Source organism: Gopherus flavomarginatus, chromosome 3 (genome assembly GCF_025201925.1).
Source record: "Gopherus flavomarginatus isolate rGopFla2 chromosome 3, rGopFla2.mat.asm, whole genome shotgun sequence".
Taxonomy (NCBI): Eukaryota; Metazoa; Chordata; order Testudines; family Testudinidae; genus Gopherus; species Gopherus flavomarginatus.
The window spans coordinates 168,584,843-168,605,464 of record NC_066619.1 but is presented as its reverse complement, the minus strand read 5'-3'; the positions used below and the strand labels follow the sequence as shown (position 1 = coordinate 168,605,464).

The window sequence follows — 20,622 nt, the reverse complement described above, 5'->3', positions numbered from 1 at the left end:
GTATTAATTGCTATTGTGGTTGGTTGGTGTATTTTACAATATTCGGTTAATGCTCGAACAGTTTACTTAGTTTTGTGTATCTGCTCTGGTTTTGAGTAGCTGATCATAAATCGTTTAGTTTTTTGTTATTGGATGTAAATAGACTGTTTCAAGTTGTGTATGGTTTTATTCTGATAGTATTTCTAGTTGATAAATTACCCTTTCCTGGCCCAAGTTGTAACTTATCCCCATTAATAAACAGCCACGTGGTTTGAAATTTCAATGTCACGTTTTGATCTTCCTCTCTCAATCAAACACTTACTCGAACTTGCATTGGTCTCGGACATCCCTTTGTATGTTTTGTTGCTCTCCAGAGAGAGGAGACGCAGGGCAGGAAGCTTTAAGCCAGGTATGAAAAACCATCAGATCATACCTAGAGATTGCTTATCTGAAACCTCAGTTATGTAAGTCAGTCAGGGAAGGTCTAGGAAGACGCATTTAGGGTTATTTCATTTATTTCTTATTGGCTTGTGGACTCCCCTGTGCTAACCCCAGGTGCTTTTGTTTTGCTTGTAACCGTTAAGCTGAACCTCAGGAGAGCTATCTTGAGGCGAAATTTTTGTAATTGATTTTTTTTTGATCTAGCAAAAAGCCTAAGTTCCAGATGTATGTTCATTCGTTCTTTTTTTCTTTATAAAATTAACCTTTTTTAAGAACAAGACTGGATTTTTGTGTCCCTAAGAGGTTTGTGCATATGTTGTTTAATTAGCTGGTGGTAACAGCTGATCTTCTTTGTTTTTCTTTTTCAGCTCTTCCCCGGAGAGTGTGTGTGTGTCTGTGAAAGGGCTTGAGGGTACCCCACAGGAAGGAGTTCCCATGTGTGCGTTTCTGGGTTCTCAAAAGGGTATCTTTTGCATTTGGGTGGTGACAGCATCTACCCATCCAAGGTCGAGAGACGCTGTAATCTTGGGAGTTCAATACAAGCCTGGAGTGGCCAGTATTAAGTTTTAGAATCCTTGCGGGCCCCACCTTCCGCACTCAACGAGCCGGGAATCAGCCTTGACAGTTACCTTCTTCAATCTGTCTCAAGCATGTTCACCCCATAAAACTCTCCAGATTGATATGCTTTTTTGCTTTCCCATTTGCTAACAACCTTCTGACTTCCCAAAAGAAAAACTGCTTGTATTTGATATCTATACCCTTTGCCCTGAGCTGTTTTTTCCTCACCAGAAAACACACTTTTGTCACGTAAGCTTCCCATAGTATATGGATGAACTGTAGACCATTAAAAGCACAAGTTATCTTGAAAAATAATGAATGGCACATGTTCTGTCTCCATTCTCAGTGCATGAAGCCCTCAGTGTTCTAAGGCTTTTTATCAACATTTTCTTCCTTTCTAACAGTGCTGGCAGTCTTTGTGTTTTTTTTCCCTCAGATCCACCTCCTTTATGATACTTAGCATTTTTCTTTTCAGAGTGAATTGAAACATTTAATTAATTATTTAGAAAATCACCTCCTTCCTTCACCTTCTTGTCAGCTCCTGGTTTTTATCCTCTCTAACATTCTCTCTTTCTGATGTTTGCCCCATGTCATTAGATTTAGTTTCTGACCCTCTGCCCTTTCCACTTCTAGCTTGATAATGCTAATTCTTGTTATTTACCGTATATACTCGTTCATAAGCCGAATATTTTTGGTAAAAATTCATGCATCAAAGAGCGGGGGTCGGCTTATAAACGGGTCTACATCAAAATTTGATGATTTTAAACTCTATGGACTCATTGAATTGAATATCTAATACATTGTCATTTTGTTTACCTGGAATGTCTGCAGGCATGCAGCCCCTCAGCTCCCTGTGGCTGCGGTTCACTGTTCCCAGCCAATGGGAGTGCGGGAAGTGGCACCTCTTCCCGCAGTTTCCATTGGCTGGGAACAGCGAATCACGGCCGCAGAGCTGAGAGGCTCCATGTCTGCAGATGCTCCTGGTAAACAAAATGTCCCAACCCGCCAGCGGCTTACCCTGACAGGCCGGGAGCCAAAGTTTGCCAACCCATTTATTGATGTCAATACTGCAGCCTTTTAAAATTGCAAAGGCTCTGTTTAGTGGACTAGATTGGCTTGAAAGGAATACTAAAAGAGTAGTGCTGCAGATCTGCACAACATTTGACCCATGTATTTCACAACATGCTATGCCTTACAAGCCAATCAGAAAAATACAGTAAACGATAGTACTATAGCACTGATGTCAGTCCACTACGGTGTAATTTGATCTCTTCATGCATTTCTACCAATGGACCTTATAAGTCTCGAGACAATATGAAAATATAATGTACAGAATCGATGGACTCTCTAATAAACTTGAAATAGCCTGTAATCCCCACAGATATGCCAATCTACAGGGCTGCTTTGAAATAAAAAAGAACAATAATAATTTGACAGTGATAAAGCAGGTGACATTCCTATATAAATTCCTACAAAATCTATAACTACAATAAATACTAGCATGAAAATAGATTATTATTAAAATGAACAATGATAAAATCAAAAGAAAAAGGTTTGCTTATCACTCAGCGTTCAAACTTAAAGTTGCTGAATATGCAGAAGCAAACAATAATTGTGCCGCTGCTCATTAATTCTGTGTCAATGAGAAGCAAGTAAGAGAATGGCAAAAAAGTAAAACAGTGAAAGACATGCCAAGAAGCAAGAAAAAATGTCCAATGAGGTGTGCATCATGTCCTGAGCTGGAGAAAGATCTCAATAATTGGGTTGTTGAATGTCAACAAAATGGGTACATTGTCACTAGAACTGCAATTCATCTGCTTGCTCTGCAAATGTCAAAAGACGGCAAATACACGTCAGTAAAGCCATCAATGTTTGTCGCTTCAGCGGGTTGGTGTACTCGCTTCATGAACCATCATGGTCTCTGTCTTCATCAGCTTCCGAGAGATCTGGAAGAAAAAATTGAATCCCATTGGCTGGGAACGGGCAAACTGCAGCCACTGGGAATTGAGGGGCTCTGTGCCTGTGAACGCTCCAGGTAAACAAAATGTCCAGACCCGCTAGTGGCTTACCCTAACGGGCCAGGAGCCAAAGTTTGCCAACCGCTGAAATATAGGGTTGGCTTATGAAAGGGTCATACAGTTTTTTTGCTGTTTTTACCTATCCATCTTGGGAGGGTCGGCTTATAAATGAACTCGCATTTTTATGTTCATAATACTCAAATATATAAACTTTTGATATCTTAGTTTCCTCCTTCCTGTACATTTACTTTGCATTCCTTTACTAAGTAAACATATGGGGCCTCATTCTCCACTGTGTTACTGTAGTTTTATGTCATGGTGTCTCCGTTGTCACTCCAGTGGCATTCCATCAGTGTAGAAATAGTGGAAAGCAGAGGCGAATCAGTCTCTCTTGGTTTTGTCTCAGTTAAATGTCTCAAAACCAGAAGTGATTCTCTTAGACAGAGAGATCACTCTCAAACACAGTTCTGCCTCTTCTGCCATCTCCCTCAGACCTTATATTAACTTCCTCTGTGCATAACCTTCATGTCATGTTTGACACTGAACTCTCCTCAAACACTTTTTGTTTGGAAATCTGCATATCATTATTTTTGTGATACTGCCCATGTAAAAAACTGCCTTGCCTCAACCCCCTTTGAAATCCTCTTTTGTGCTTAATCTTTTAAAATTGCAACTCTTGACTCTGTAGGGCTTCCCCAAATCCCCACTTTCCAGACTCCAGCGTGTACTGAAAGCTAATGACTGAGTTTTTCACATGGATAAAGGAAGGCAACCACATCCTCCCCAGTATAAAAGAACTCCACCAGACATAATTTCATTTTAGGATCTTGTTCTTAATTGCCCTCCTTTTCCAGCCTGTTTCACTGACTTTGGACCTTATTCTTCTCTCATTTAAACATTTATAAATCCATGTGCATCAGTGGAGTTATACCAGTGTAAACTTTGTGAGATCAGAATCAGATCCCTTGTCTGTCTACTACCATGTGCACTGCTTCTGCATATCTTGAACTGGCTTTCTTCCCTTCACTCCATACAGCCTTGGTATGTGGGTGCCACTGCACTGCAGCCTGTGTAGCCTAGAATAGCTTTCCTGTCATAGCTTTGTGTCATCTGCAAATCTGATCAGTGTGCTCTTTATTCCTACATCCAGACGATTAATAAAGATATTAAATAAGACCAGACCCAGAACAGATCCCTGTCCACCTAATTCACTCTCCATCTCATTAAAAATTGCAGCTGAAAACATTGCTTTTCATCTTGTCCTATACCTCTTGTATTCTTTCTCTCTCTGCTATTATTGTTTAACTTTGTAATTGCAACATTTAAAATAACTCTGAAAAGCTTTTTAAATAAAGAAACTGTACTAAAGAAAAGTATTGTATTTGTTTATAATATAATGTTTATTAATATATTATAGAATCTTTTGGCTTGAAAATTCTGTATTGCTACAGGTAGATAACGCTGTGTCTGTGGGTAGTTGGGTTTTACATGCAGTTACATATGCTTGCTTACATTAATGATGGAATCATTTCAAAGTCAGTGCTAGAAGTAACATCAAAATATGTTTGCATTGTTAGATCAAGTAAGGACATCGTTGAAAGTGCAGCTTTACTTCCCACAATCAAACGATTACTGCAGGGAGGTTCAATATTGTCTGTAGTCTGAGAAAACAAGATGGTATTTTTTCTGAGAAGAATTTAAATGTGAGATCAAAGCTAGTGAAACAAAGAATACAAGGATGTATATAAGTGATTTTTACTTTTTTGATAGAAATAACATTGACGTTATGGAATATATTAAAAAGAAAAGTAATAGACCGAATTATCAAAATATGCATTTATAATGTATTGAGAGTGTGCATAATCTTTCTGAAGGCAGAAGAAATAGTTCACTTTCTGAAAATTGGAAAAAGATGTATATTGTATAGGCATTAGAGATAGAAGAACTCTAAGAAATTTTGATTTTGCAAAACTAAAAAACTTTAGACAAGTTCTTAAGATCTTGCAATAGTTTTTCAACTTTTTGATTTTTTTCATAAATATTTAATATTATGTGCCCTCTGATATCATGGATAGTTTCACGTTGGGTCTCTGCATCTATTGCCTTAAATTTGCAAAGGATATTTAGAATGCAATTACATATTTGATACACTTATTGGGATGTAATATGATGCAATTGGCTCATTGGGATTTGATGACTCTAAAGCTCCAATACAGTTACACATGGATACTGAAAAATGTATAGTACATTATCACTGTAAATGTATGTTATTGTGGTTATGTGAAATACGAAAAATCTGTGGAATAAGGGAGATTGCCGACTTTTAAAAGGACACTGTAGAGCAATTCTTTATTCTTTTTCCCTCTAAATTTACATGATTCATAGATTTTGAAGGCCAGAAGAGACCAACTGTGACTATCTCGTCTGCTCCCCTATATTAAACAGGCCCTAGGATTTCCCTGAACTAATTACTGCTTCAGTTCCTATAACTGGTTGAACTCTAGAGCATATTTTATAGAAAAACATGCAATGCTGATTTTAAAATTTCCAGTGATAGAGAATCCACCACAACCTTTGTAGATTGTTCTGGTGGTTAATTATCCCTCAAATTTTTAAAAAATGTACTGTATTACTAGTCTGAATTTGTCTAGCTTCAACTTTCAGCTTTTGGATCTTGTTATGCCTTTGTCTGGTAGATTAAAAAGCCCTTTATTATCAAATTTCTATTTTCTGTGTGGGTATTTATAAGTTGTAATCAAATCACTACTTAATCTTTTCTCTTTTATAAACTAAATAAATTGAGCTGTCTGCATCTTCCACTCCAAGGCATGTTTTCTAATCCTTCTATCTTTCTTGTGTCTCTTCTTTGAACCCTCCACAATTTTTCAACATTCTTTTTGAATTGTGGATACCAGAACTGGACACTGTATTCCATTAATGGTCACACCAGTGTCAGATAAGAGAGGTAGTATATCTTTGCTAACCCTACTTCATATTCCCCTCTTTTTGCATTGAAGGGTCACATTAGTTCTTCTATCCACAGCATCGAGAGCTCATGTTCAGCTTATTGTCCACCATTCCCCGACCCCCAAGTCTTGCAGAATGACTGAGTCATACATTCTCTACATTCTTTGTTCTTAGATATGTAATTATACATTTGACCCTATTGAAATATGGATTGTTTAACTGTGCTCAGCTTACTAAGCAATCCAGATCACTCTCTGTCAGTGACCTCTCCTCTTAATTATTTGCTGCTCCCACAATGTTTCTGTCATCTGCAAACTTTATCAGTAATTTTGTGTTTTCTTCTAGGTCATTGATAAAAGTTTTAAATAGTGTAGTATTGGAACTAATCCCTTGTGATACTGCACCAGCAACAGACCCACTTGAATGATGATTCCTTCTTTACAATTACACTTTGAGACCTGTCAGTTAGGCTGTTTTTAATCTGTGTATGGTGAGCCATGTTGATTTTATATCATTTTCATTTTTTAATCAAAAAATTGTGCGGTACCAAATCAAATGGCTTACAGAAGTGTAAGTACAGCACAATATCATTATTACCTTTATCAACCAAATCTGTAAGCTCTTCCCCAGACAAAAAGAAAAAAAAATCTAGTTAGTTTTACAGGATCTATTTTCCATAAACCTCTGTTGATTGTCATTAAGTATTTTACATCCCTTAATGCTATGTTAATAGAGTTCTGTATTAGCTGCTATTGTGCCTGGGATTGAAGTCAGACCTATGATTATTTCTATCATCCTGTTTACCCTTTTTAAATATTGGCACAACATTAACTTCCTTTCCATCCTCTGGAACTTCCCCTGTTTTCCAAGACTTATTGAAAATCAACATTAATGGGCCAGCGAACTCATTGACTAACTCTTTTAAAACTTATATATTTTAAAAGAAGGAAATTAACCCGACCTGCTGATTAAGATGTCTGACTTTGGTTGTTGCTATGTAATATCCTCCTTAGTTACTGTTGGAAAGTATTTAAACTTCATCATCATACCGTGTGTATATATCATTTGGCTTTTCCCCCAAATACAGAACAGAAATATTTACTGAACACTTTTGCCTCTTGTATGTTGTCATTGACTGTTCTATCATTTCCATTTAGTAATGGACCAATTCAGTTGTTTGGGTTCCTTCTGTTTCTGAGACTTAAAAAAATCCTTATTATTATCCTTAACTCTGCAGGCCATAGGTGTCTCCTTGTGTCTTTTCTAGCTTCTAGTTTTTATTCATTGTGTATATCTAGTTTATAATCATGTGTATACATACACACACACACATTGTGGCAAGGCACCTTCTCAGTCTCCCCAGCCTCCGCTGCTTTTAGCCGTGGTGAGACAGGCTTGGGTAATATGGTCCCCCTTAGGATACAGGGGAAGTCTGTTCCTTCTCTCCACTCATCCTTTTTAGCATATTTTTCTTCCTTGTGGGAGAGAATACTGCCTCTCCTCCTGGTGAGGCTCCTTGTCTTAGTTGGAATCAGCTGATTCTAATTAACCTCAGGAGCTCCCGCTTAGCTGATTCTAATTGATACTTTGGTAGCCCCTTCTCAGCTGAACCTGATTAACCCATAGTTATCCCTCAGTTGATAGGGAAGAGGGCCTTTTAACCCTCTGAGACTGATTTCTACCCCTCCCTTGCAGCTGTCTGTCCTGAGTTTATCACAACACACACACACACACACACACACACACACACACACACACACACACACACACACACACACACACACACACACACACACACACAGCCATATATTGCTGCTTTCACTTTCCCTCTCAGGCAGGCTGTTTTTTTTTTTTAAACCAGTAAAGACTTTTTTTTTCTTGATTTGTGTCTTTAAGGGCATCCACTTAAATATTCTTAATCATTTCCCAATTATTCACAATTTTCCTATTTTAAACTCTTTCTGCCAGCTGATTTGGCTCATAATTGTTTTCAGCTTTGTGAAACTGGTTCTTTTAAAGCACCAAGTATATATATTACTAGTTGAGACTTCATTCTGTTTACCCATAACAAATGTAATGAAGTTATGATCACTTGCACGTAAGCAACCACTAATTTTTTATTTGGTGATCAGTTCCTTTTTATCTGTCAGGATGGTGTCCTAAGATACAATTCCTCAGTGTTGGATGCAACACTTTTTGAGCTATGAAATTGTCACTTATAATTTTTGGAAATTCCAAGGACATTTCAGTATTGGAAGCATGTGACTTTAATGAGATGCTTCAAAAGTAGATGCTTGCTTGCTTAATTAGCTCCTAAAGTTTAGTGGAAGTCAAAAAAAAAAAAAAAAAAAGCACCCCTCCCCCCCAAAGTCTAAATACCATAAGAATGGAAATATGCAACATATAATACTGTTGTAGAGAGTGAAACAATGTAATAGAATGTAAAGGTTAATTACTTTGCTGTGTTTTAAGATAAATGAAAGTTGTTAAGTGATAATCAGCAATGGCTATCACTTCAGTTACAAAGAGCCTCTTTGGTATTATCAATGACACAAACTACTCCAAAGCAATAATTCAGCATTACTGACGAGTACAGGTTAGAAGATCTCTTGACACAGTGTCCCGAAAAGAGTTATGCTTAAAAACAAAATTAAATGTAATCCTTAACTCTTTTTAAATCTGAATTGTCTTCATCGGTAAGGTCCCAATCCTGCAAAGACTTACTCACATGCTTAAATTTATGCACACCAAGTAGTAGTAGAAATTAAAATGAAGGTACATCTAGTACAAATATTCTGCAGAAATAAGACTTCCCCCTCACTCGGCACTTTTAGTGTGGGTGACTTTCCATGACCCTCTACTTTGGTCAGTATCATGGAGGAGCATCAAAATGAACAAAATTAGGCATAAATGGGCCATAGATGTACAAACTATTTTTTTTCCTTTATAGCCAATGAGCTGGAACAGTTAGGAATGACATTCTCTTAGTACAGCATTATTATGCATTGTAATAAACAGATTTCTATTGTGTGACATTGATACTGTAACTTATCATTTTGCTCTTTAAGCATAATAGCGTAAAATGCCTATGATGATTGGGAAAAAAACTTTTAAGATCATTAACAGAATATATGTGTAGTTTGAAAATGACCAGAATGAAAATAGTATGCTGAAATGGCTTTTCCCAGTCAAGATCCCAAACTGGGATTCTCTGTTTCTCTTGTAAGGCTTGACACAGAGCAGGGAGCTACATTCTTTACGTTTCAGAGTGGTAGCCGTGTTAGTCTGTATCAGCAAAAAGAACGAGAAGTACTTGTGGCACCTTAAAGACAAACAAATTGCATTCTATGTTAGTTGTGTCATTAAAACCTGCAGGAGTAATCCTGCGGTGCAATCCTGGCTCCACTGAAGTCAATGGGAGTTTTGCCATTGACATAATCAGGTAGGATTTCACAGAAGTGAGGTCTGGTCTACACGGGGAGGATCGATCTCAGTTACGCGACTTCAGCTACACAAATAATGTAGCTGAAGTCAACGTACTTGGCTCTATTTAACACGGTGTCTTCGCTGTGGTAAGTCAACGGCTGATGCTCTCCTGTCAACTCTGCCTGTGCCTCTCGCCCTGGTGGAGTACCAGAGTCGATAGGAGAGTGCTCGGTGGTCAGTTTATTGAGTCTAGACTAGACATGATAAATCAACCACCGCTGGATCGATCGCTGCCCTCAGATCCTTTCAGATAAGTAAATGAGTGAATCGGGTTTAAATAAGTAAATGAGGGTGAATCGGGTCCCGCAAAGAGTATCTAAAGAGGACTGAAAGTCCGCTAACCAGCCAATAGGGGCGATTAATTTTGTTTAATAAAGTCATCTTTAAAGACTGGGAAAATGGTTCTGGTTTTTCTTTTATCTCAGTTTGATTATTTTTATTCTCAGGGGTTTGGCCAAAATTTGCATCCTTGTTTTTGTTATTTATTGATTTGATTTGTTTAAATGTATAAATAATATAGAAAAGTACCAATCCGGGGGACACAGGTGCCTTTGCCATATACTAAAAATACAATGTATGTTTAATTCATTCTTGATGATCTATCTGGTTGGGAGCAGCCTGTCCTAAAGTTCACAGATGTTTTTTTCTTTTAATACAACTAAACTTAATAAACAAATGCATCCTATTAGCTTTCAAGAATGCTACAGAGCATATTATCCCTGATCTAATATTCTCTTGTAAAAGGAAGTAATAAAAAAGAAAGGATTACTTTGAATAAATATGTACCCAGAGATGCACTCATGATTCCACAGAGGCCAGCAGCAACACTAAGGGAGGTCTGCATTCATTAACTCCCTGTCATGTTCTCCATTAGCAGCTGCAGATCCGAAGGCAGTTGCTCAAACAGATGAAACAATTAATTAATCTAAAAACTTTCTGATGCTACCTCAAAGTTTCCATTCAAAGAATTTTTTGCAGCAATTCAGAGATTGTAGTTGGAATTAAGAACTTTAGATTTTAAAATATACTTTTTAATACAATGTCCAAACTTGAAAGTAGGATGCACCTAGTTGACTAGAGAAAAATAAGAGATTGAATTAGAAACAAAAAGAGAATAGTACTAAAATGATTCAAAAGGAAAACTTCCTTTCACTGAATGCTAGCCATTTTTGAGATTCATATTATAGTGCATAATAATCATGCTTTAGGTTTTCCTTTGTTAGCTAAATGAGAAGATTTTTGTTACCTTTGTGGATGTTTAAAATTCTTTCAATAATTTTGATCCTCTTATGGATATTAAAAAATACTTCAGATACCAACACATAAAGATGTCTGCGTCAGATCTGTTTGATATTCTCCCATTATTATTATTTCCTTTATTGTGTCTACAAATTAAGACACACTAATGAGTTAAGTATGAAGAAAAAATATAAATATTAGTTATAAAAAATAGTGAGTTCATCTATTTCTTGATCTATCCAAAGCTACTGAAAATAATAATTATTTTTGCAGGCTGAATTTCCTTTTTAAAATTTCTCTTTATTTCTTTCTTTCTCTTCCTTCCCCAATCTCCTTTAACATAACAACTTTACTGAGTTCAAAAATGTAGATATACTTTTATCATGATGATAGAAAGGTCCTTTTGGCTTCCCAGACTCTCACTGAATCTTACTTTTAAAATGGGGATAATATCATTGATCTGTCAATTGATTGGTTCCCAACTTTTGAAAATAGTGTATGCATTGCACTTATTCTGTTTTGTAAAACTATTTGTCTAGTTGCTGTTTGATGTAATATTGTTGCGTCGTTATTTCTAGGTTCACATGCAGTCTTTTCTATTGATGCAAAAGGTCAGCTTTTGTCTGTTTGTGTGTTTCATATTTAAGGCACCAATTCTGTATTTATCAGGGCTATCAAGCAATTAAAATTGTGATTAAAAAAATTAATTGTGCAGTTAATCACGCTGTTAATAATAATATACCATTTATTTAAATATTTTATATGTTTTCTACATTTTCAAATATATTTATTTAAATTACAACACAGAATACTAAGTGTACAGTGCTCACTTTATCTTTATTTTTATTACAAATATTTGTACTGTAAAAAACAAAATAAATAGTATTTTTCAATTTATCTAATACAAGTACTGTAGTGCAATCTCTTTATCACGAAAGCTACAATTACAAATGTAGAATTATATACAAAAAAACCTGCATTCAAAAATAAAACAGTGCAAAACTTTAGAGCCTGCAAGTCCAATCAGTCCTACTTCTTGTTCAGCAAATTGCTTAGACAAACAAGTTTGTTTACATTTGGAGAAGAAAATGGTGCTGCTTCTTTTTTACAGTGTAACTGAAAGTGAGAACAGGCATTTGCATGGCACTGTTGTAGCCAGCATCCATTATCCATTATCTTTATTGTGCTTCTTTTCCCTCCTACTATTCCTTAGAATCACAAACTCTACCATTTCATGATCACTTTCACCTAAGATGCTTTCCAGTTTCAAATTCTCAACCAATTCCTCCTTATCTGTCAAAATCAAATCTAGAACAGCCTCTCCCCTAGTAGCTTTCACCATCTTCTGACCTTAAAAAAAAGTCTCCAATACATTCCAAGAACTTGTTGGATAATCTGTGTGCTGCTGTATTATTTTTCCCAACAGATGTCTGGATAGTTGATGTACCCCATCACCACCAAGTCCTGTGCTTTGGATGATTTTTGCTTCATGCTCTGTACCTTCTTTCTGATTTCACAAAAGAAATACTTCAAAGATAGCTCTTTTCCATTCCCACAAGCATGATATTTTGAACAATAGTGGCTTTTCATATTTCTGTTTTTTTTTAAATTGCCACAGAATTTTGTGGAATTAGGGAGTTGCAAAATTATATCTGAGCTAGTAGCAGCAGGGTCGGTGCAAACTATTAGGTGACCTAGGCGGTCACCTAGGGCACTAGGATTTAGGGGGCGGCATTTTCTTCGGCGGTGACTGCAGTGGTTGGATCTTTGGCCGCCCCGGTCACCGCTGGCATTTAGGTGGAGGGAGCTCGGGCGGGGGGTGCAGGGAGGGCCACTTGCAGCAAGTAAGGGGGGGGGCAGCACGCACGGGAACTCCTCACCCCTGCTCTGCCTCCTCCCCAGGCACGCTATTGCTGCTTCACTTCTCCTGCCTCCCAGGCTTGCAGCACCAATCAGCTTAGGCGCCGCACGCTTGGGAGGAGGTGAAGGATCTTGGAGTATTGGTTTATTACAAGGATGACTGAGCCACCAGTGTGATATGGCTTTGAAAAAAGCTAATGCAATCTTGGGATGCATCAGGTGAGGTATTTCCAGTAGAGACAAGGAGGTGTTAGTACCATTATACAAGGCACTGGTGAGACCTCATCTGAAATATTGTACGCAGTTCTGGTCTCCCATGTTTAAGAAGGATGAATTCAAACTGGAACAGGTACAGAGAAGGGCTACTAGGATGATCCGACGAATGGAAAACCTGTCTTATGAAAGGAGACTCAAAGAGCTTGGCTTGTTTAGCCTAACCAAAAGAAGGCTGAGGGGAGAGATGATTGCTCTTTATAAATATATCAGAGGGATAAATACCAGGGAGGAAGAGGAATTATTTAAACTCAGTACCAATGTGGACACAAGAACAAATGGATATAAACTGGCCATCAGGAAATTTAGACTTGAAATTAGATGAAGGTTTCTAGCCATCCGAGGAGTGAAGTTCTGGAATAGCCTTCCAAGGGGAGTAGTGGAGGCAAAAGACATATCTGGCTTCAAGACTAAGCTTGATAAGTTTATGGAAGGGATGGTATGATGGGATAGTCTAATTTTGGCAATTAATTGATCTTTGACTATTAGTGGTAAATATGCCCGTTGACCTGTGATGGGACAGTAAAGAGGGTGTGATCTGAGTTACTACAGAGAATTCTTTCCTGGGTGTCTGGCTGATGAGTCTTGCCTACATACTCAGGGTTTAGCTGATCGCCATATTTGGGGTCGGGAAGGAATTTTCCTCCAGGGCAGTTTGGCAGAGGCCCTGGGGGGTTTTCGCCTTCCTCTGCAGCATGGACATGGGTCTCTTGCTGGAGGATTCTCTTGAAGTCTTTAAACCACAAGTTGAGGACTTCAATAGCTCAGACATAGGTCAGGGGTTTGTTAGAGGTGGGTAGGTGGGTGAGATTCTGTGGCCTGCATTGTGCAGGAGGTCACACTAGAAGATCATAATGGTCCCTTCTGACCTTAAAGTCTATAATAATTGAATTTTTTTCTAAAAAAATAAACTCTTATCATAATTTCTGAACCAAATTCAGGTCATAAAATAAGGCCAATGCAGATGTGGAGCTATTATCGTCAGGCCAAAGCAACATTTAGTTAAGCCTATAATTTAAATTATTATATTCTGGAAGGGAAAATACAAGATTCCACCCTCATACAACATCTGCAGGAAGGCATTTTTTGTGAGCTGTATATACTTAAAATTATTTTTAGTTAATATTGAGATGTGTTAAATTTAAAATATAACAATATGATATGAAGGACTGCATTGGTATCAGATGGAGCCCCTGGACACATGTGGTTTTCCCCTCCTTCTTACTATAATAACATTCACACTTCTTGAAATTTGTGGTTATTTAAAGGGGTTCTGTGTTGGATGAAAGCTTCCAGGTAGGGCTTCAAGCCCTCCAACCATACTCCATATACTCTCCTCTCCACTCTTTGGCTATGGACTTTCTGGGTTACTCTGGCATATGGCTATGACTTGGATATACACAGAATGGTAAACAGTACTCCATGTTGCTACACCAGTGTAGAAGTTGATAGAAAATTGCATATGATATTGTATTATTCAAGTACTTTTATTTGATCGTGGTCGGGTAAATGAATCACAGTGGAACACGGTTAGGAAAAGGGGTGTGGCCGGAGTGCTGCTGTGCCCTGACTATTCCTGGCTGCCCAAATAGATCTTTGGAGACTTGTGCAGCTGGGGCATGAGATGAAACAGTCCTGAGGATTCTCTCAATTGTTCTGGGGGCCGAACAATTCTGTCTTCATCCTCAACAAGGGAGATTTAGCTAGCGTATAGCCACCTTTCTCCTACTCTTGGGTCATGCCTTATCCACTAAGCTACTTTGCTGCTTAGAAAAATTATTTTATATGTATCTCCTCATTATGTCACTCCACAGAAAGAGGCTATGCTGTCTTGCCCACTTTTGTTAACTGTTTTGACAGATGAAAAAGTGCAATGTAAGTGCATATGGGAAAGCTGAGACCCAGGAACTTTGAATGACTTGTCCAGATAGCAATTTGTGATAATGGATTAGACTTCAGTCTCTGAACCAAAATACCTTGTTTTGACTCGTGGGTCTCACACTTATTTGCTGTGTGACTTGGGGCTAATAACTTAACTCTCTGTTTCCACACATGTCAAACTGGGATATTAATACAGTCTTTATTTACGTACTGCATAGAGGGACTGTGTGGATTGAAGATGAATGTTTGTATAGTTCTTGGAAAAGTATTACATAAGTAATTTATTTAGTATCATCTGGCCCCTTGAGCTAGAAGGGGCAGAAAACACTGCACTTGGAAGAAAAATCAACCCTGCTGCATTTCACAGTGTCCAGAGGGGAAATTCTTAGATTACACAGGAATAAAATAGAGGGAGAGGGCTGTGGCAGAAGGAATGTTTGGCTGAGTTATTATGTATAGAGTGAGAAGCTATTTTTAATAGAAAATGAGAAAAAGCCAAACTAAAAAAATTACATAATTGAAAAAAATATATATTTAAAAATAGCAGTCTTTAGGATTTGGATAACGAGTAATGGAATGGATAGATAACAGATACAAATATCTTGAATTAATGTTAAAAAGTAAAAACTATGATACACTTGATGAAGATAAAAATATTGATGATCTGACCTATAGAAGCTATTTCTGTTTCTGTTGAGTTTTTTTTCTGTGACATTTTATAGAGCTAGTTATTTGCAAATCTGGAGTGAAATTAGCCTTTTGAGAAAAGCTCTTGAATAGTATTAGAGACAGAACACCATGCTTTCATTTTGAATACACTAACCTTTCTGTTCTTAAAGTGCAGTTCTCAGATAAGTATGCACATGAATACAATTTCATATTACCACTGTACAGTAATAAGTGACATAAGAATTATTTTAATAGTATTATGTCTCATAATGTATATAATATATATTTAACATTTTTTATTTACTTCTACAATATAGTGATGCATGTCCATATGACTATATGTGCAGACACATATAGTAATGTCAAAAGGAACAGGAGTACTTGTGGCATCTTAGAAACTAACAAATTTATTTGAGCATAAGCTTTCGTGGGCTACAGCCCACTTCATCAGATGCATAGACTGGAACATACAGCAATGTCAGTTATTTGAAAATTAACATGTGGATGTTTTTTTTAATCAAATGGATTTGGACTGAACTGAGTGCAAAGTCCTTTCTGCTTGAGTTTAGGTCATTGTTGCTCAATAAATGGTAGAAGATTTAGAAATATTTCATGCCACAACCTGTACTTTGGACCCAGGTCCTTCCTGGCTGATGAAGACCAGTGAGGAAGAATTGGGTCTGTTACTGATGGAGATTATCTATGCCTCTGTCACAGTAAGTTGTTAGTGTCATTAAAGGAAATTATTGTACACATATCACTTAAAATATCCCTTGACATCAGCTGTCTGCCTAATTATCAACATGTACCCAATTTTCCATTTCTGGTTAAAATTATTGAGAAGGTTAGACTGAAACAAATCTGAGTACCTAAATGGCTCAGATATTCCTGGCCTTGTTAATCTGGATAAAGGTCAGGATACAGCACAGAGACTACACTGGTGGCTTTAGTAGATGACCTCCTCCTGGCAATGAATGATCACATGTCCATAATAATATAATTGTATTATTCATCTTCCCTTAATATCATTGATCATGCTGTAATGCTGACCCTTCTCTGAACACTAGCAGAAGTTGATGGGACAGCTCTTCAGTGGTGTCATTCCTATTTCTCTGAGAAATTCCAGAAGGTAATTTGGGGCAATTAGTCTTCTCCCAAATGTAAGATGTGAAGTTGCACAGGGCTCTCCATCTTATCACCTTCTTGTTCAGTATGTATATTGGACCTTTTAATAGGTTAGTGAGGAGGAAATAGAGTGTGGTGTTTACCAATGGCAGATGAGACTTCTCCCTATATCTGTGTCATCTGATAGAGCCAGTGTTTGCCTTGCCCAGGATTTGGTAAAGACCAGGGCAATAGACAGGGTTATCTGGCTGAAACTCAGTCCAGATGAGATGGGAATGAAATTGGTAGAGACAACTGGAAGATATGAGAAGGATTATATATGCCCCTTTGAGCATGTGCCAGCTACTTTTAGGATAGTTCACACTCTGGGGTATTGCTGGATCCCTGTATACTCTTAGATTACCATATAACAGCAGTGACCAGGATGTTTTTTTGCATCTCTTTCTACTCAGGAGATCGTGACTATTTTTTTCAGGTGTGGGCCTTTCCACTGTGATCTCTTTTCTACATCTAGATTAGATTAAACCAGTGTGCTCCAACAAGTCCTAAATATTAAACCAACTCAGACACTGTAGGTAGTGCAGAATTTGGTGGTTAAGTGCAGTTCTTTATTATAAGCCTTTGACACCACTGCTATGTGGTCTACACCAGCTGTCTGTTTATAGGTCAAAACCAACTCCACAAAGCCCTAAAGTGGTTGAGACCCGAATGACTGATAGACAACTTTTCTGTCTACGTAATATTGGCAGAGCTGTGGTTATCAGAGTTGCTTGAGCTGCAGCCCCCTTGGTATAAAAGAGAGGGAGTTGCTAGCAGCTTCTTGCAGTGTGGGACCTTGGACTTCAGAATTCTCTTCCCTCCCACTGGTCTGCAATAGCCCAAATTAATTGTCCAGGCACATTGCAAATCTCACCTCTTTTCCCAAGATTTGGAGCAGAGGAAGGGTGTGTGTGGGGCTGGTATTTTGAGACTGCAGTGGTTTTTGCTTTCTTTACTAACTTTGAGGAAGTTGTTGGGTTTACTTATATTTCTGTTAACATTTGTGTTTTTAATATGGGGCTATGGTGCCTACAGCCTTCAATGTCCACTAATTATGCATAGAATCATAGAATATTAGGGTTGGAAGTCTGCCACCACTGAATCCTGTGGTGCCTTATAGACTAACAGACATTTTGGAGCATGAGCTTTCGTGGGTGAATACCCACTTCGTCAGATGCATGTAGTGGAAATTTCCAGGGGCAGGTATATATGTGCAGGAAAGCTAGAGATAATGAGGTTAGTTCAATCAGGGAGGATGAGGCCCTGTTCTAGCAGTTGAGGTGTGAAAACCAAGGGAGGAGAAACTAGATTTGTAGTTGGCAAGCCATTCACAGTCTTCGTTTAATCCTGAGCTGATGGTGTCAAATTTGCAGATGAACTGAAGCTCAGCAGTTTCCCTTTGAAGTCTGGTCCTGAAGTTTTTTTGCTGCAGGATGGCCACCTTAAGGTCTGCTATAGTGTGGCCAGGGAGGTTGAAGTGTTCTCCTACAGGTTTTTGTATATTGACATTCCTAATATCTGATTTGTGTCCATTTATCCTTTTCCGTAGCGACTGTCCAGTTTGGCCGATGTACATAGCAGAGGAGCATTGCCGGCATCTTATGGCGTATATTACGTTGGTGGACATGCAGGTGAATGAACTGGTGATGGTGCGGCTGATCTGGTTAGGTCCTGTGATGGTGTCGCTGGTGTAGATATGTGGGCAGAGTTGGCATCGAGGTTTGTTGCCTGGATTGGTTCCTGAGCTAGAGTTACTATGGTGCGGTGTGCAGTTACTGGAGAGAATATGTTTCAGGTTGGCAGGTTGCCTGTGGGCGAGGACTGACCTGCCACCCAAGGCCTGTGAAAGTGTGGGATCATTGTCCAGGATGGGTTGTAGATCCCTGATGATGCATTGGAGGGGTTTTAGCTGGGGACTGTATGTGATGGCCAGTGGAGTCCTGTTGGTTTCTTTCTTGGGTTTGTCTTGCAGTAGGAGGCTTCTGGGTACACATCTGGTTCTGTTGATCTGTTTCCTTATTTTCTCGTGCGGGTATTGTAGTTTTAAGAATGCTTGGTGGAGATTTTGTAGGTGTTGGTCTCTGTCTGAGGGGTTAGAGCAGATGCGGTGGTACCTCAGTGCCTGGCTGTAGACAACGGATCGTGTGATGTGCTCGGGATGGAAGCTGGAGACATGAAGGTAGGCGTAGCGTTCGGTAGGTTTTCGGTATAGAGTGGTGGTAATGTGACCATCACTTATTTACACCGTAGTGTCTAGGAAGTGGACCTCCCGTGTAGATTGGTCCAGGCTGAGGTTGATGGTGGGGTGGAAGCTGTTGAAATCGTGGTGGAATTTTTCCAGAGTCTCCTTCCCATGTGTCCAGATGATAAAGATGTCATCAATGTAGCATAGGTAGAGAAGGGGCGTGAGTGGACGAGAACTGAGGAAGCGTTGTTCCAGATCGGCCATAAAAAAATTGGCACATTGTGGGGCCATGCGGGTGCCCATAGCGGTGCCACTGATCTGGAGATATATATTGTCATCAAATTTGAAATAGTTGTGTGTGAGGATAAAGGCACAGAGCTCAGCAGCCAGTTGTGCTGTGACATCGTCACCAGGGATACTGTTTCTGACAGCTTGTATTCCATCTGTGTGTGGGATGTTCGTGTAGAGAGCCTCTACATCCATGGTGGCTAGGATGGTGTTTTCTGGAAGGTCACCAATGCATTGTAGTTTCCTCAGGAAATAAGTGGTGTCACGGAGATAGCTGGGAATGCTGGTGGCATAGGGTCTGAGTAGAGAGTCCACATATCCAGACAGTCCTTCAGTGAGAGTGCCAATGCCCAAGATGATGGGGCGTTTGTGGATCTTGGGTAGTAGATAGAATAACCCTGGTCGTGGCTCTAAGGGTATGTCGATTTGTTCTGGTGTTAGTGTAGGGAGTGTCCTGAGTAGATGTTGCAGTTTCTTAGTGTATTCCTCAGTGGGATCTGAGGGAAGTGGCCTGTAGAATTTGATGTTGGAGAGTTGTCTGGCAGCCTCCTTTTGGTAGTCAGACCTGTTCATGATGACGACAGCACCTCCTTTATCAGCCTCTTTGATGATAATGTCTGGGCGTTTTCTGAGGCTGTGGATGGCATTGCGTTGTGCACGACTTAGGTTATGAGGCAAGCGATGTTGTTTTTCCACAATTTCTGCCTGTGCACGTCGGCAGAAGCATTCAATGTAGCGGTCCAGACTGTCATTTAGACCCTCAGGAGGAGTCCATGTGGAGTTCTTCTTCCTGTGCTGTTGGTGGGAGGGTACCTGTGTATCAGTGCGCTGTTCAGTGTTGTCCTGAAAGTATTCTTTGAGTCGGAGACGGCGAAAGTAGGCTTCCAGATCGCCGCAGAACTGTATCATGTTGGTGGGGGTGGCAGGGCAGAAAGAGAGTCCCCGAGATAAGACAGACTTTTCTTCTGGGCTGAGTGTGTAGATGGATAGATTGACGATATTGCTGGGTGGGTTGGAGGTACCACGCTTGTGGCCCCATGAGGCAGGTAGGAGTTTAGACAGCTTACAATCCTTTTTGCATTGTAGAGAGGTGAAGTGAGTAATGTAGATCTCCTGTCTTATTTTAGTAAAGTCTGTTTGTATGGAAGTTTTGTTATTAATGAGAGTCTCCAGGTTGGAGACTGCTCTAACCCCTCAGACAGAGACCAACTCCTACAAAATCTCCACCAAGCATTGTCAAAACTACAATACCCGCACGAGAAAATAAGGAAACAGATCAACAGAACCAGATGTGTACCCAGAAGCCTCCTACTGTAAGACAAACCCAAGAAAGAAATCAACAGGACTCCACTGGCCATCACATACAGTCCCCAGCTAAAACCCCTCCAACGCATCATCAGGGATCTACCACCCATCCTGGACAATGATCCCACACTTTCACAGGCCTTGGGTGGCAGGCCAGTCCTCGCCCACAGGCAACCTGCCAACCTGAAACATATTCTCTCCAGTAACTGCACACCGCACCATAGTAACTCTAGCTCAGGAACCAATCCAGGCAACAAACCTCGATGCCAACTCTGCCCACATATCTACGCCAGCGACACCATCACAGGA

General features: G+C 39.2%; 1 protein-coding gene across 8 annotated transcripts in view; it reads left to right on the top strand.

Moving 5' to 3' along the window:
- The window catches only part of STPG2 (sperm tail PG-rich repeat containing 2), a 446,863-nt gene that overhangs the window by 215,703 nt on the left and 210,538 nt on the right, over positions 1 to 20,622 (top strand). Inside the window, exon 12 of one of the 8 annotated variants that reach the window (XM_050944048.1) lies at positions 789 to 7,688. The exons of the other annotated variants lie outside the window; for them this stretch is intronic. Coding sequence (XP_050800005.1) covers positions 789 to 820 — 32 coding nt within the window. The 3' untranslated portion in view covers positions 821 to 7,688. Of the gene's footprint in view, positions 1 to 788; positions 7,689 to 20,622 lie in introns of those variants that run through there. 8 annotated transcript variants of the gene reach the window in all.